Here is a 15,370-nt window from a genome sequence, read left to right as displayed (position 1 = left end):
GTCTACGTGGCGCCTGGCGCACATTCTGTTCCCACAGCCCTCCCCACAGGCTCAGCACACAGAGCTGGTTTGGATCCTACCCTTCAGACTCCCCATCCCTGGACACTCACGAGGCACCCACCCGGGGAAGGTGGAGGCCCGGCTGAACCCCAGTCCTGCCAGCTGCACACGCCATCCTTCCTTACTCTTTATTCTCCCCATGTCCTGGGACCCCCTCTCTGCAGAGGCGCTGCACTGCCGCCTGCCGGCCTTCTTAGCCCTCACCGGGCAGCACACTTGTGGGACCCCGCAAGGGGGCGCCCGAGACCACTGCTTGGAGCTCGACACCCCGTCTGGAATGGGTAGCGAGGCATGCAGCCCCTGGGTCCAGGGTACTAGTGGAGTCTGGGTTGGTGGGAGGAGGGGCACTGCCCAGGAGGGCCTGCCCGTGCACAGCAGAGCTGGGGGCGGGGCTCGGCTGGAGCTTGAGCCATCCCGGTCTCCCAGGACCCTGCTCTCCACAAGGGAGCAGATGCTGGGGTGAGAGTGGTGGGTAAGATCGTTTCCAAGATGGAGGGGTTCAAAAGACCAATCATCTTGGCCTTCACACCCCCATGGATGTGGCAGGACCCAGTCCACTACCCTGCTCCCGGGGCTGTCTGCTTGGCTGGTGGTAGGGGTTGTCCTGGCTGCGGGCAATCAATCGGGTGGGGTGCATGACTGGGCAGGCTGGGATGCCCTGGTCTTTTCCCAGGTGCTGGTGCTGGGTGAGGGACTCCTGGCTCCCTGGTTCCTCCTTCCTCATGTCGGCTTCTTGGAGGCTGTGGGAAGTGGACCAAAGTTAAGCTAGGAGGCACGGTAGTAACCTTGCGTGTCCTCCCTTACGGGGACACTGGGCTTTTGCCCAGGGCCTCGTGGGCAGTTTCTGGGAACACAGGAGCCCACACTGGGAGTCGGCCTGTTCCTGATGGCAGCGGATGCTGGACAGGGTGGCCTGATCGGAGGGAAGCCTTGGGAATTTGGTAGAAGGTGTGTGACCCTGGAATCCGCCCGGCCCTGAGGCCTCCCCTGTGACCTTGCAGAGGGTCTGGGGTATCTGGATAAGCCGAGCTCACAGGGAAATGTTCTCAGAACACCTGGGATGTTGGCAGGTGCTTCCATGGGCCCCCGACTGGTTGGCAGGCTTGGGAGCGCTGGCCCGGCACCGACCCCTCTCTGAGAGGTCCAGGGGCTTGTCTGGGACATAGTCCTGTGTGGCCGTGCTCTCCTTCCCCTGGGGGCTGCCCGGGCCTCCGGGCTGTGAGTGCCTCTCTCTGGGCAGGGCTGCCCTGGCCGCCTCGCCCTCAGGACCCTCGGAGTCTGAGTCGGCTGATGAGGAGGGCGGCGTCCCTCTGGGCCCCCAAGGGCCCCTCAGCTGGGCACTGCCTCTGGGGTCCCAGAGAAGGGACATATGGTTCCTGGCACCCTTGCAGGTGAGACCCGCACGATGCTGGGCTTTAGGCATGCCTCTGATGCAGAACCAGCTCTGGTTCTGGGCCAGATGGATCAGGTTGGCATCCTGTCCCCGTGTAGCACCTCTGTGACCCTGGGCAAGTTACCCCACCCTGAGCCCCCACTTTCGCTTCTGTGAGACAGTGATGGCTAATCCCCAGGCAGGCCCACGAGGCCCAAAGGCAGTAACGACTGAACGCTCCTTGAGCCTCTCTCTCTATGGGCACACGACACAAGGGCGCTATTCTCACTTGTCGCCCATGAGGTGCTGAGGGTATGCGTGCCATCTGGGGAGCCCCTGCCTTGGTCTGGGTGGGCGGGCAAGGGGCTGCCTTGACACCATGTGGAAGGTGGGGGCAGATGTGGTACACCCCTGTGGACCGTGCCTCCCAGGACAGCTTCCGAAAATGCCCAGCTGGCTGTGCTGTGAGGTCACACCAGCATGCTGGCCTCCTCCAGCGCTCGCCTGACAAACACAGGCTGCAGTCACCTTCCCGGCAACAATGGTGCATTGTGGCAGCCATGGCCCAGCCTGAGACATGGACCTGCCTGGACAAACACCAGGCGGCGTGCAGTATCAGCTCAGGCGTTCAAAGGCTCTCTCGGGCGCCTGGAGACCCGGCCCGAGCTGCCACTGTGCCCGGAGCAGGAAGTGGGAGCTGTCCTTATACCCTCAGCCCCCGGTGGAGGGGGAGCCCACAGGCACCACCCTTGGCAAACAGGAGAGCAGCCCCCAGCCCCACATCGGGAACAAACACACCCACGCCAGGGGGCAGCAGCCTCTGCTGGGTCTCCTCCTTAAAAGTGGACAAGGTGGTCCAGGCGAGCTTGCCCCCTCCCAGGTGGGGCTGTGAGAGGGGAGGGGTCTAGGACCCCCAGGCCTGGGGCTGTTCGTGGCCCAGGATGCCCCTTCTCCCCTGAAGATGACACGACTGTGTGTCCCACTGCTGTCTCATATCAGCCATGATATCGCCTCCTTTCCAGAGGGAGACAGGCTTGGGGTGAAGGGGCCAGCCCACCGAGGAGGAAGTGGACTCAGGGTCTGCCCACGCCTGACCCAGGTCCTCTTACAAGACTGCTCTGGGAACAGCTCTGAGTAGCCAGAAAGGCTGGAGGCATCGGCGCTGCAACTGCCCCGCCCCCACCCGTGGACCTACCTTTGCTCCAGGGGTCGGAGGCCCGCTTCCTCTTCTGTGGGCCCCGTCCACACTCCTTGTTGCAGACACACCCGGGTCCTTCCCCTGGCGAGCTCTGTGTGGACTCCGCCCTGGTGCTCAGGCCCATCTGAAGGGTGGGGTGTGGTCATGGTGAGGAAACCCTCCCAAGCCTGGGGCAGCCAGGGTGCCACCACCCCACCCCAGTGTGCGGCTGCACTGACCTCACTGTCCGAGGTGTCTGGCTCGTCCAGCTCATCCGACTCCAGCTGTTGCCCTTGGACTTTGCTGAACTCTGCAGGATGCAGGGTGTGGGTCAGGCCAGGATGGTGGCCTGGACATCTAGTAGAAGCCTAGGCCCCTAACCTGCCAGGCTGGGACCAGTGGCAACACCTCTGAAGCTGGGGAAACTGAGGCACAGAGAGCCCAAGTAACCTGCCCTGGGGTAGGGTCCAAGCCCAAAGTCCCCTGCACTCCTGCAATGACCCCACCCACTAGGGTCCCCCTGGCTTGGTTGCTGGGTGACAGGGAACTCATCACCTGCCCTGAAGCCCCAGTTGCTAGGATGCTCTCCATTCACTTCCTGTGGTCAGAAACGCGCCCTCCCTGGGCCCCTTGCTCCACTCTGGGTCTGGAGGTAGGGAACCAAATCTGAGACCAGAGTTTGTTGGGTCAGGCCCTCCCTGCTCAGTGTGGTTCCACTTCCACCATGGAATACTTCCCGTGTTTGCATCCTCACCTGGGTGGCCATCTCCACCAGGCCTTGGTGGGTAGGGGGGATGTTTAGGCCTCCCTCTGTCCTCCTCTCCTGGCCCACTTGCAGAGGGCAGGCTGAGGTGGGGCCCTGGGGCAAAGTAGGGGGCGTCCTGATGGGAAAGAAGGAAAAGACTTGAGCTCATGTAAGGCAACTTCCCTCCTCCTCCCCCACCCCCACCCGGCCTCAGGCACAGCCTGCAGGGGCCATGGACAGGGAGGGGCTGGCGGGTCAGCTGGCTCCCCCTGGCTTGTGACTGGGCAGCAGGCTTTCCCTCGGCAACTGGCTGGTGGAGCAGAGAAGAGAGGGCAGCCTGGGGCCCAGGTGTTCTGGGTGGGACACACAGAGCCCAGGAACGGGGCTTGGTCCCTCACCGGGGAAGATGGATGCTCTTCCGCCTCTGGCTCTCTGGCTTCCTGGGTGCCATTGCTGAGTCTCTGGGCTCCACACTGGGCAGATGGTCCCACTCCCTGGGGTGGCTCAGGGCTGGGCGTGGGGACCCGTGGAGGGCTGAGTGACCCCGACTGGTTGGCAGGCTTGGGAGTGCTGGCCCAGCACCGACCCCTCTCTGAGAGGTCCAGGGGCTTGTCTGGGACATAGTCCTGTGTGGCCGTGCTCTCCTTCCCCTGGGGGCTGCCCGGGCCTCCGGGCTGTGAGTGCCTCTCTCTGGGCAGGGCTGCCCTGGCCGCCTCGCCCTCAGGACCCTCGGAGTCTGAGTCGGCTGGTGGGGAGGGCGGCGTCCCTCTGGGCCCCCAAGGGCCCCTCAGCCGGGCACTGCCCACTCTGCCCTGTGCCCGCAGCTGCTGGGCCAGGAGCATGTGCAGTGCGCCTTCCAGCCGTGGGTTCCGCACGCCCACCAGGGCGCCTGGCAGGCCCAGCAGGCCCGAGGGCTCCTCCCAGGCCTCTGCCTCCCCAGCCTTGAGGCCCTGGGATTGGGGGCCGCTGGGGGCTGTGGCAGGGGCCGGGGGGCTGCCAAGATGTAGGGTTAGGTGGCGGTTCAGGAGGCAGAGGCGGTCGGCCTGGAGGGAGTGCTTCAGGGACTCGCAGGTCTTGGGAGAGGGCCGAGAGGCCTGCAGGATGCTGTGGGGAAGGAGAAGCCTGGTGATTGTGGGGCGTGGTCAGCCCCACTTCACAGGGAGGACTAGGGGCCCTGGGGGTGAGATGGGTGCCCACGTGACACGGTGGACAGTGGGGAGGGGAATGCCCGGGCCCCTGGGGATCAGGTGCCTGGTTTCAGAGTTGACCTGGGGCCTGGGGGTCAGAGGAGGGACCTGACCACTAAGGCCTCTCCCCTTTCTGGGCATCAGCTGCCTACCCAGTCCTCTGGAGCACCCTGCCCACAACCCCACCCCCACTCTCCTCAGACCACGATGAAAGGGGGTGCCCAGTCCCTGTCTCCTCTGTCCACGAACCCCCACCCCGCCCTGGCCGTTCAGATGTCAGTGTGGGAACTATGCTGCAGGCAGGGGAAAGCCAAGCCAGGGAGAGCAGGTCTCCTGAAGGGACAAAGGGAGGGACGCCCTGCTGTTGGCCTCTGCCTTAAAGCTGGGACCAGGGGAGGAGACTGGGTACCCAGCTGAGGCAGCTCCTGGTGGTGGCAGAGGGCGGGCGCTCACCTGTCCAGAGGGAGGCTGTGCTTGCCAGGTGGGCTGGGTGGGCTGTGCCTGGTGGGCGGCAGTGGGGGCGTCCCATTGGTGGAGCCCTGGTCAGCGGAGCAGGCCCGAGACCCAGGCCGCACCACGGCGATGGTCCCATGCAGCTGGTTGGAGATGCGCTGGGGGTTCTGCACAGGGTGGGCGGGTCAGCCTGGGTGGGCTTGGCTGCTACCTTCTGCCCTTTTCTCTGTGTGACCTTGGGCAGGTCTCCCACCCACTCTGAGCCTCGCTTCCACCCTTGTCACGTGGAGCTCAGGACTCTGCTTGGCGCAAGGATGGGCATGTTGCCATGTGCATGGCATACAGCAGGCAGTTCTGGCCTCCTCCTCGGGCTGCCCGGGAAGAGGGAGGAGTGGGTTCAGGGGTTCGGGGTCCCTCACCCTCACCATTTCCGGGGTCCGTGCCTCAGGAAGATTGGGACTTGGGGAGATTTTGGCCATTGGAGACGTCCCGTACACCCCTGGCCTTTCTGTGGGAGGAGGAACAGAGGGCAGGACGGTTGCTGAGAGGGGTCAGCTCAGCCCCCGGCCCGAGGGCCCCCTGGTCCCAGGCTGCTCAGCCCCCCTGCCCCACACCCCCCTCTCCCATGGACCTGCACCTGCATGGCCATCCTCTGTCTCCTCGTGGCCTCCCAGAGGTTTCTCAGTGACGGCCTTCTGGGCGCCCAGGGAGGGGAGCAGCAGGGGTGATGGGGGGTCCGAGACGCCCTCCCTGAGCTGGGGCTTGGGCCTGTCCCCAGTGGGAGGCAAATATGAGGCAGGTGAGGGGGCAGCATCCCAGAGACGATCAGAAAGCCCAGGGCGCCCTCCTGGGGGTCAAGCCACCTGTGCGGGAGACCCAGGTGACCAGGAAAGACGTCATTGTGGGCTCACACCTGTCTGGGGGTGGCCCAAGCACCAGAGCTGCCATGGGTGCTGCAGCCCAGCTCCATTTCTGGGGGGCCTTGTGCCTGCAGACCAGTGGAGGCTGCTGTCTGTCCCAGGATGCTGGCCTGTGGAACCCCTCCCCCTGCACAAGTGCCTGGGGCTCCCCCCACTCACCCTGGGCCCTGAAGCCGCTTCACTTCCTCCTTCAAGGCGTCATTTTCCTCCTGCAGCCGCGTCAGCTCAGTGGCTGTAGAAGGCACCGGTTAGGAAGGACTTGGGGAGGGGGAGGGCAAGTGGGGTCCTCATGGCCCTGGGAGTCCCCCTGTCCTGGCCCAGCTGAGGCTCCAGCACTTGGCTCGGGGCCTGGCATACAGCAGGTGCCCCATAGATGCTTGCTGCCTGAGTGGGCGGGTGGATGTTGAGTGAGCAGCACCAGCCTGGAGGCTGTGAAAAGGGATGTTTCTCCGTAGCCTCGAGGGACCCCCCAGCCAAAGGAAAGGGGCTTGTGCTCATCAGCAGGACTCATGGAACCCAGGTGTCTTCGGGACCCTCCTTATCCTGAGAAGGAGGGAGCTGAGGCTCTGAGAAGGCAGGGACGCCCTGGCCCGGTGACTGAGCAGCAGGTGGCCTGTGGGGTCCAGCGGGGGGCTTTGCACCATCTCTCTGTGTGTTGGGTTGCGGGTGTCCCTCCTGACAGTGCAGCCCTGGATCACCTCCTCCCCTTTCCCCAAGACCCCTTGTTGGGCTGAGGAGGTGGGGGTCGCCGGCCCACACAGGAGAACGGGGTGCAGGATGCAGAGCAGGGGGGCGCTCACTGAGGAGGAAGACGTGCTGCAGGTTCTGGAGGAGGGAGCTCTCGAACTCTTGCTGCTTCTTTCTGGCCAGCTCCTGGGTGACCATGCAGCGGTCACACAGCCCAGCCCGTAGCCTGCGGGGCAAGGAGGGACAGCGAGAGGCTGCTCTGAGAGGGAGGGGCCGGGATGCCATGCCCCCCTGCCCCACTCCCAGGACCTGCCCTGCCTTTCCCTACCGCGTTGCCCACCCCGTGGGCTAAGCACGCCACATGCTATTGAGTTTGGGAAGGAACCTTGAAAAGTGCAGTTTACTTAAGGCTCTGAGAAGTCCTGCAGTGGCTGAGTTGACTCCAGAGCATCGCCGACTCATTCTCCACAGAACGCTCTGGTCTTCCTCCACCCCTGCCCCCATCATGAGTGGGCTGTGAGGTGCCCCCACCTGTTCTCCAGCGCCCGCAGGTTCTCCTTCAGTGCCTTCTGCTGCTCTCTGAGCTGGTGGTTCTTGGCACAGAGCTCCTCCACCCTCTGGGCATCCCTGTGGGGGACGATCTGAAGTGGGGGGTCTGCTCTACCCAGAGAGCTCTCTGCTACCCACTAGCCTCTCCCTGGCCACCAGCCTAGGACTTCCTTGAGACTTGGGGCCTCGCAAGGGCTATACCAGCTCGCCCAAGCGTGAGTGTGTACAGCCTTGAGGACTCTGTCTCGTCCATGTGCCACCTGGCAGCGTTCTGTGAAGTGGGGACCTGGGGAGTCTGCCTGTGGGTCTCCAGGACTCACGTGGAGTCCCCCTGTTGATAGCTATTGGTCCCAGAGGTGCCCTGCATGGATGTTCCTTGCCCATCCCTTTGGAGGGTCCCTGTTCACTCTGGTGGGCTTGGACTTTCCAGCCCCGCTTCCTCCAGTTCCTTGAGGCATGACCTGGGACCAGACTCCCCCTACCCCCTATGCTGATCTTCACTTTCTCCTGCATCAGCCGGGGCCCTGGGGCTGCAGGGGAAGAAGGGAGATGAACCCTGGGGAGTCACTGCCCTTCCGGTTTCCTGGGCCAGGCCTGTCCTCACTCACCGGCACCTCTCTGAGTTCAGTTCCAGAAGCTTGTTCTGCAGGCCTGAGGAGTGAGGAAAGGAGCAGAGGTCAGGCCCAGCTGGGCTGCTGCCTCTACCTGGAGCCGGGGCATTTCCTGTCCCTGGTTGTCTGGCAGAGCCCTCTCCAGACACCCGCCACCTGCCTGGGTCCCTGCACTGACTCCCTGAGGTCACCCCCTTGGAGGGCTCCCAGTCTGCACCTGCTGCCAGCTTCTGGTCAGTCTCCTGGCTCCTTGGGACCCTGGTCAGGGCCCAGCCTCTCCCCTCCCTTGTCTCTGGCTCTGGTGACAGCTGGGGATGGGTCCCGGATGCTGGGAGTCACCAATTACCCAACTAAGGCCCAGGAGGGATGCTTTTTGGGTGCTGCCAATGGTTCCCCAAGGGAGACCCCAGCAGAGCCCCTCCTCCCCTCCTCATCATGGTCTGGCTTGGGTCCTAGTCTAGCCCAAGCAGTCCTCGCCCCTCTGGGTCTCTGGGCCTTTGATGTGGGAGGGGAGGTGAGCACTCTCAGAAAGGTCAGGGGAGGGTCTGGTCCAGGCACTGGAGGAGTGAATGGAGCAGGTAGCTGCAGTCAGTCCTGTTGCTGGTGGGGAAATTGGACAGACATGCATACCAGGGCAGAGCTTAGCCTGGGGTTCTAGAAGGGGCAGAGGGATTTTAGCTCAGCACCCGGAACGTTCCAGACAAGCCTCTAGAGCCTTGGGCTCCATTCCTACAAAGAAAGTAGGTGACCTCCCTTCTGGGGGACATGGAGGCCCCCACCTTGGGCAAGGGGCTGGTCTTGGCTATAGTATCTCAGCTCTCTGTGGCCAGGCTGGTCTTTTATTCCTGCTTTGATGTGGATTGACAGTTTGGGGGCCACCCCTCCAGGGCTGCACTTGGGTGTTGGTCTAAGGCTGGGTGCCTGGCCACGATGCAGCTCTGGGCTCTGGGTCAGGACTCCTTTTCTGGTCCTGCAAGGCATTGTCCTGGTTTTGGCAAGAATTGGAGGCAACATGTGGGAGTCCCCTGGCCTGACCTTGGCCCTTAGACCGCTGTCTGGTTGAGAGTTTGTCCTCCCCAAGGTACTCACCCATGACCTCATTCTCGTGGACTTCCTTCAGTCTGTTTAGTGACTCTGTGAAACTCTCCATGGCTCCCGCGGCCCCGGCCCTGGGTCCTTTGTGCTCCAGGTGTGGGGATGGCCCCTTGGCCTCTACTGCCCCTCTGTTTCCAGCCTGTGGAGCAGGAAACCAAGGGACAGTCACACTGGCTCAGGAGGGGTCTGTGGGCTGCAGGGTGCAGGAGGTAGGTGTGGGAGTCCTGTCCTGTGACCACCCACTGGGTCATGTCCACGCCTGAGGGGGGCATGTATGTCCATCCTGTAGGGATGGGACATTCTCACTTCATCTCAACTCCCTAATCCAGTCTTCACAGCAAAGCAGATGGCCTGAGGGGACCAGCTCCCACTTGGTGCTGGGGCCATGAGTGTGCACATGACCTGTGATGAAGCCCCAGACTGGAGATGCCCAAGCTGGCCAACAGCTGGCGGGTCAGTAAGCCAGGGTGTGTTCAGCCAATGGGAAAGCTCTCTCAGGAGGGTCCAGGTGCCCGCAGTGGCATGGATGGCCCTGTGGGGCCAAGGTGGGGACTTTGGGGGTTGGCTGGCTATTTTCTCTGTAGGAACTGGTGGCCGTGCACTGGCAGAAGTCCACCTAGCCACCCCTCATGGCCTGGGCCCTTTTTCCTGCCTGTGTTTCACCTCCACGAAGCGTTTGCTAAAACTTAAAAGTTTGTGGGATTAAGAATCCAAGCTGGGAGCTGGGTAACCTTGCCCGTTGTGTGACTGCCGTGAACTCTGGCCCCTCTGAGCAGCCCTTTCTTCCCTCTGGTAGTGGCCACGGGGCCCATCCAGTGGGCCTGGTGAGTATGCCTTGGGGTCCCACAGGGTCCAGCTCGGAGCTGGGAGTGAGCCCGGGGCTCAGACCAGCAGTAGGTTCCTCACTGTGATGCCAGGCACCACCCTCCTCTGGGCGAGAGACCCTCAGTCCTGGTGGCTCACCTCTGGTGGCGAATACCACAGGCCACCATTGCTCTGTGGCACTACCTGTCACCCAGTGGGAGTCAGACCCACAGCTCATAGCCAGGTCAGCACTGATGCCACCAGCCCAGACCCGTGCCATCATCACCTCCAGGCCAGGGGGAGGCAGCCCCTCTGGTCCCTCCTTGTCCTCAGTCTGAGGAGCCCTGGGGTCCCCTGGGTTTGCATCTGTACATGCCCAGAACCTCACTTTCCCTCCTTCGCAGAGCCTGCCTCGGCCCAGGCCACCACCAACTGGCGCAGTGCTCCACCTCCCCTAGGAGGGCCTCTTCACGAACCCTGGAAACCTCTGCCCAAAGACCTCTCGGCCTCGCCCGAGGCCACACGCAGCTCCCTCCCCCCCGCTCCTCACTGAAGGAGGTGTGTGGTCTCACTTGCATTTCAGAGACCGGAGTGTTTGCATCAGCAGTCCCCAAACTAGAAACCCTCCAGTGCCTGATGGTAGTGTCCAGCGGTGGCAGGAGAGATGACAGTCCGGGGCTGTTACGGTTTGGTTCCAAGACTGCAGAGCAGGGGCCAGGCCGGGGAAGCCAGCGCACTGCAGGATTCCTGCACAGGAGGTGCAGCAGAGGCGGAGGTGCAGCAGAGGCGCAGCTGCTCTGGGCTCCCCGAAGCTGGGTGGTGGGCGCCCTGGCAGTGGGGTCGCCAACTGAGGGGGCAGGCCCCGTGACCCCAAGAGAAGCCCAGGCCAGGGCAAGCACTGTCCTGGAGCTTTCCAAGGGGACTTGACAGGGAGGCTGGCTCTCAGCTGGGTCCTCAAGCCCCAGGCCCAGCAAGAGGACAGAGAACGGTCCTGTGTCTCATGGTGGCCGCCAGAGCCCACAGGCAGGGATGTGCTAGACAGACGGAGTGACAGGAAGGTGGGGCTCTCCAAACTCGTTTTCGACCTGCCTGGCCTCTGCGACACTCCCAAGAGATGGCCAGGGAAGGGGGGGTCCCTGCTTACTGGCTGTGTGTTGGGTGGGTGAGGGCTCTGGGAATGAGAGGAGCTTGGTGGGGTCCCCTTCCTTGAGGCTGGGAGCCAGAGGAATGTCCTGGCAGGTTAGGGGACAAGATGCTGAATTGCAGAGGGTGGGGGAGACCAGGGCTGTAGGGTGTACATGGTAATCCGGCCTCACTTCCTGAGCCCATCTAACCCTGACCACACTGCAAGGAGCCCACTTTCCAGATAGAGAAGCTGAGGCCCAAAGACATCAAGTCATGCTCCCTGGCTACCCAGTGGGAAGCGGGAGTCGGGTTTGACTTCTCCCTGGGGCTGAGGATGTGTCCTTGCCCGCTGTGGACCAGGGATGCGCTCCAGGTGGCCCTGCTCTGCTGGCTCTCCCATCTTCATCTGATGGTGGGAGACGGGACTGTGGGAGGAGCTCTCCTCGGCTCAGGCTCTCTGCAGGGGGAGGTGGGCCAGCTGGGGAGGGCCAAGCCACTGTGCCTGAAATTCCACCCAGACCTGCCTGACAGGCCGTTCTTCCCCATCAGCGTCTACCATGGGCCGTGGGCTGGGCCAACGCCTGTGAAGGAGCCGCCCCTGGGAACCTGCAGTGCCCCAGGCCCAGGAGAGGCTCTGGGGATGGGTGCAGGTCCGAGTGAGAGGTCAACATCATTCCTAATGACAGCACTGTGGTGTGGAGTCAGGTGGGTAAAGGCCCAGACACCCTCCTCTGTCTGGGTACCCCAGGCTCCTCTCTATTCCAAACCGCCCAAAGGCCCCACCTGGCTGCCCCTCTGGGATCTCTGATGGGCAGGGGGCAGCATGGACAAGACACGGGGCTGGGCAGGGGCAGCACAGCTGGAGGGTGTATTCTGCTGGAAGCCCCACATCTCCCAGGGATGACCAGGACTGTCCAGCCGCTGGTGACAGTGCCATGGGGGTGGTGTGGCTCCCCTGGGCCGGCAGGTGACAGAGAGTGTTTGGCCAAGGAGAAGAGGACAGTCAGTCTCCTGGGGCAGCCCTTGACCCAGCCCCCACCCTCAGAGTGCAGGGGGGCGGGGCAGGTCCAAGGAAGCAGCGGGAGGATGAGGAGGTGGGTCCCCAGCTGATAGGAATTTGGTGGTTGTGGGTAGGAAGAACCTCGGCTGTAAAAGTGCATGTGGGGGCTTCCCTGGTAGCTCAGTGCATAAGAATCCGCCTGCGAGTGTAGGAGACATAATTTCGAGCCCTGGTCTGGGAAGATCCCACATGCCGTGGAGCAACTAAGCCACACTACTGAGTCTGTGCTCTAGAGCCTGGGAGCCGCAACTACTGAAGCCCGCCTGCCTACAGCCTGTGCTCTCACAACTGGAGAGTAGCCCCATTTGCCAAAACTAGAGAAAAGCCTGTGCAGCAACAAAGACTCAGTGCAGATGGAAACAAGTAAATGAATATAAATGAAATTACTTTTAAAAGGTGCACGTGGTCTCGGCCCGAGGACGGTGGGCCAGCCCTCCCTGGGGGCCTCCCTGGTGTTTGCCAGGTGTGCTGAGAGCCACTGAGGGGAGAGGCAGAAGGGCTGCCCCCAGGCCTGGGGTTGGGGCTACAGTGGTGTCAGGAGGAGGGAGCAGGTTATGGTGTGGGGTCTTGGCTGCTGCCTCTGGGCCTGGGGGCCCTGGGCACTGGAGAGGGTGGCCTGAGTTGCCCACTGCGGGGGCGGGGTGGTGGTGGTGGTGGAGGCAGAGACCTGAGGGCTGCTCCTCAAGGGCCCAGGGTCACTCCTACTCCTGCTCTGGACACCCAGGCTGGAAGGTCTCTGCTGGGTGGAGCCCCAGAAGCTGCAGGTTGCAGGTCAGGGCAGGGGTCAGGCACACCGGTGACCCTGTGCACCTGCCACTCACCTGGGCAAGGTCAGCCTGCGCAGTGTGCCCTGGCCTGCCTGGAGCTTCTGTGGACGGGACTAGTGTGTCCCCAGAGCCTGAGTCCCTCATCTGAGGTAACCACGCCACCTCCTCAGGTGGTTGTGGGTGTGTCCCACCAAGTACGTGTGCCCAGACGATGCCTTCCAGGTGATGTGTGTACTCAGCGCAGGGCCCGGCAGGCACTCAGCTAGCTGCAGATGGAGACCTGCATCCACCACACGCAGCGCCTCCTGCAGGCAGCCCCAGGGGCCCAGGAGGGCTCCTTACAGGAGCCCAAGTTCAAGTGCCACCAAGGCCCTCTACAGGAGGACAAGAACGCCCCAGAGTTCAGAGCAGAGTCTCAGATGCCAGCATTGATGATACACACTCGTGCCCTGCGTGGACACTCAGGGACCACTGGGTCTTCGTGGCCGTGTCTCAGGGAAATGCCCCTGCCACCATGTACAGAGAAGGCCACCAGAGCCCCAGCTGTGGCCCTGGTCCGGGTGTTGTACACTGAGCCACAAAGCCTTGGTGGTGAGGTTCTTGCCCAGCTCCTGGGCCGGCCGGCAGGGCCCTGGCCACTTTCTCTTGCTGAGGCCTCTTCTCCAGCATGCCCTCAGGTCCAGGAGCCCCAGGCCCCCAGTTCTGCGCCTTCTCTGCCATTGATCCCTCCACCCACCTGTGAGTAACGCGATGACAATGGTGCAGCAATAGCCATAGCAGTGGCCCTTGTTCCCGGCATCCGCTCAGCCGAGCCCCGGGCCAGGGCTCTATGGCTGTGCGGTGTCTACTGCAGGTCCCTTACCAGGTCCCAGAGTGACCCAGGCACGCTCCGCCTGCCCGTCACCAGGGGCCTCACGAGGCTGGGCACACCGTCCAAGCCCTTTCCATGTCCCCACACAGGTCTTCGTGGAGCACCTGCTGTGTGCCCTGGCTCAGCCCACGGGTATGATTGGAGCTCGCCCTGCCTTCTGGCACTCACTGTCCCATTCTACAGATTCAGGGACAGGTGTGAAGCAGGTCAGACTGGCAGTGGCTCCCTAGGCCCCACGTGGTGAGGGAGAAGCCCCTTCTCCGGTCACCTTAGCTGAGTCTCTCTCCCACTGTGTCTCAGTGTCCTGGGCCACAAAATGACGGCAGTGTCCTGGCCCAGCTCCTGGAGACAGGAGTCTGCACCACCTTGGGCTGCCGGGTCTCCTCCATGTGGCAGGCATCCAGTGCCCATTGACTGCAGGTGGTCAGGGGCCAACCTGCCAGCCCCCACATCCAGGCGTCCGGCAGGAACGTCTCAGGTAGTCAGTCCCTGGGCTCACGTTGCCTGTGGAGTGGCCATGACAGACTGTGCAGATGAAGGATCTATGGCCCCGAGAGATGGCACTACTCCACAGTCACCAGCTCGCAAGGATATGGCCAGGGCAGCCTCCTGAGACCTCCTGGGCCAGCTCAGAGGGCAGGTCCTGAGAGGTGCCACTACCTGGATGGTTTCTAGCATCGCCAGACACGTAGACCCATGACACATGAGCATACATATGTGATGCCCACACGTGCAGACACAACAGTATCCTAACAACATCCTGACAACTACTGCACAACAGAGAAACGTGTGCACATGCGTGCACTCCCCCCACTGTGCACGTGGCACTGCGCAGGACGGAGGAAAGCTGCTTGCACGTGTGCGCACATACTCGAGTACCACATGTGCGTGTGCACACATGCACAGAGGCACAAGGCAGGTGTGCACTCGCTCAGCAAGGCCGAGGTGTCGCTGGTGGCTCAAGTAACAGTGGGCCCTGCAACCTGATTCCTCAAGGATGGGCCGGCCCAGGGCCACTGATACTTCTCAGCCGCCTTCCTGAGGCCTGGTGGGGGAGGCTGAGCAGGGCCGAGGCCTGGGAGCCTTTTGTCACTGTTTCCCAGGGGACACCGAACTGAGGGCAGCTGATGTCCTACAGTGCCCGGCAGGGAGCCGTGGCTGGCTGCACCACGCTCCACCCCTCATTCCCCAGCTGCAGCCTGTCTGAGGATCCGGGCGGTGAGGCCGGACCAGGATGAAGCGCCAGGCCCCCAGCCTGTTCCCAGTGTCCCCAGAAGACCCAGGGACTTCCCAGCACAGCAGTGCCAACCCCAGCCTTCCAAGCCTTGACTCCCCCAGCCTGTCTGCCCAGCAAGCTCACTGCGGCCTGCACTCCCACTCAGTCCCCTGGACCGTGTACCCCAGAGCAGGGGCTGTGGCCACCACCCTACCCTGGCCCTTCCTCCAGCCCCCACGAGCAGGGGCTGGGTCTCCGCCTGGTAGCTAGCACCCCACAGTGACCCCAGATCTTGTGCCCCTTCCCCTGCCCCCAACTACTGAAGCCACTGGGGCTCTGGAGGCCCCCAGGTACTCACATGGCCCCGTGTCCGCATCGACCTCCAGGGACCTCCGCTCTGCTCCGGACGCTCCCGCCTGAGAGATGGAAACCAGCACTATGAACTTGCTTGGGAACAAGACATAATTTTGGCCAAACCCGCTTGACAGGTTTTCGATTCCCCCGGCCAGGAGCAGAGAGGAGGCAGAGCCGGCCCAAAGCCACCCAACGGGTTCTGCCATCGCACAGAAAGTGGCAGAACGGGTCGGGTCTGACCCTCACAGAGAGAGGATTGTTTCTCCATGATCTCTGCATGGCCTGGGCCTCTGGCTGGAGCCGGGCAGTTTGCAAGG

General features: G+C 62.9%; 1 protein-coding gene across 2 annotated transcripts; it reads right to left on the bottom strand.

Annotated features, from left to right (window-relative positions):
* Positions 175-15,158, bottom strand: RBBP8NL (RBBP8 N-terminal like). 2 transcript variants are annotated; one of them, XM_018057581.1, is made up of 14 exons: positions 15,058-15,158; positions 8,851-8,995; positions 7,759-7,801; positions 7,133-7,228; positions 6,715-6,827; positions 6,074-6,146; positions 5,632-5,762; positions 5,414-5,502; positions 4,995-5,161; positions 3,753-4,458; positions 3,364-3,490; positions 2,849-2,919; positions 2,628-2,754; positions 175-800 (listed from the first exon to the last, which is right to left on the bottom strand). In XM_018057581.1, the coding sequence occupies exons 1-14, from the start codon at positions 15,073-15,075 to the stop codon at positions 781-783; spliced, it is 1,926 nt and encodes a 641-aa protein (XP_017913070.1). In that variant the 5' UTR covers positions 15,076-15,158; the 3' UTR covers positions 175-780. The 2 variants fall into 2 exon arrangements, with proteins under 2 accessions (XP_017913070.1, XP_017913071.1); XM_018057582.1 differs by having other exon boundaries at positions 5,420-5,502.

Source organism: Capra hircus, chromosome 13 (assembly GCF_001704415.2).
Source record: "Capra hircus breed San Clemente chromosome 13, ASM170441v1, whole genome shotgun sequence".
Taxonomy (NCBI): Eukaryota; Metazoa; Chordata; class Mammalia; order Artiodactyla; family Bovidae; genus Capra; species Capra hircus.
Note: the sequence above shows the minus strand (reverse complement) of the source record. Positions and strands in the feature narration are given on the sequence as shown.

Bases quoted from the DNA above. Each gene is read 5' to 3' on its own strand.
- RBBP8NL (XM_018057581.1), bottom strand. The intron at 5,503-5,631 runs GTGCAGGTCCAT...CTCCTCCCACAG, and splicing joins GACAGAGGATGGCCATGCAG to AAAGGCCAGGGGTGTACGGG. The intron at 3,491-3,752 runs GTGAGGGACCAA...CTTTCCCATCAG, and splicing joins AAGAGCATCCATCTTCCCCG to GACGCCCCCTACTTTGCCCC.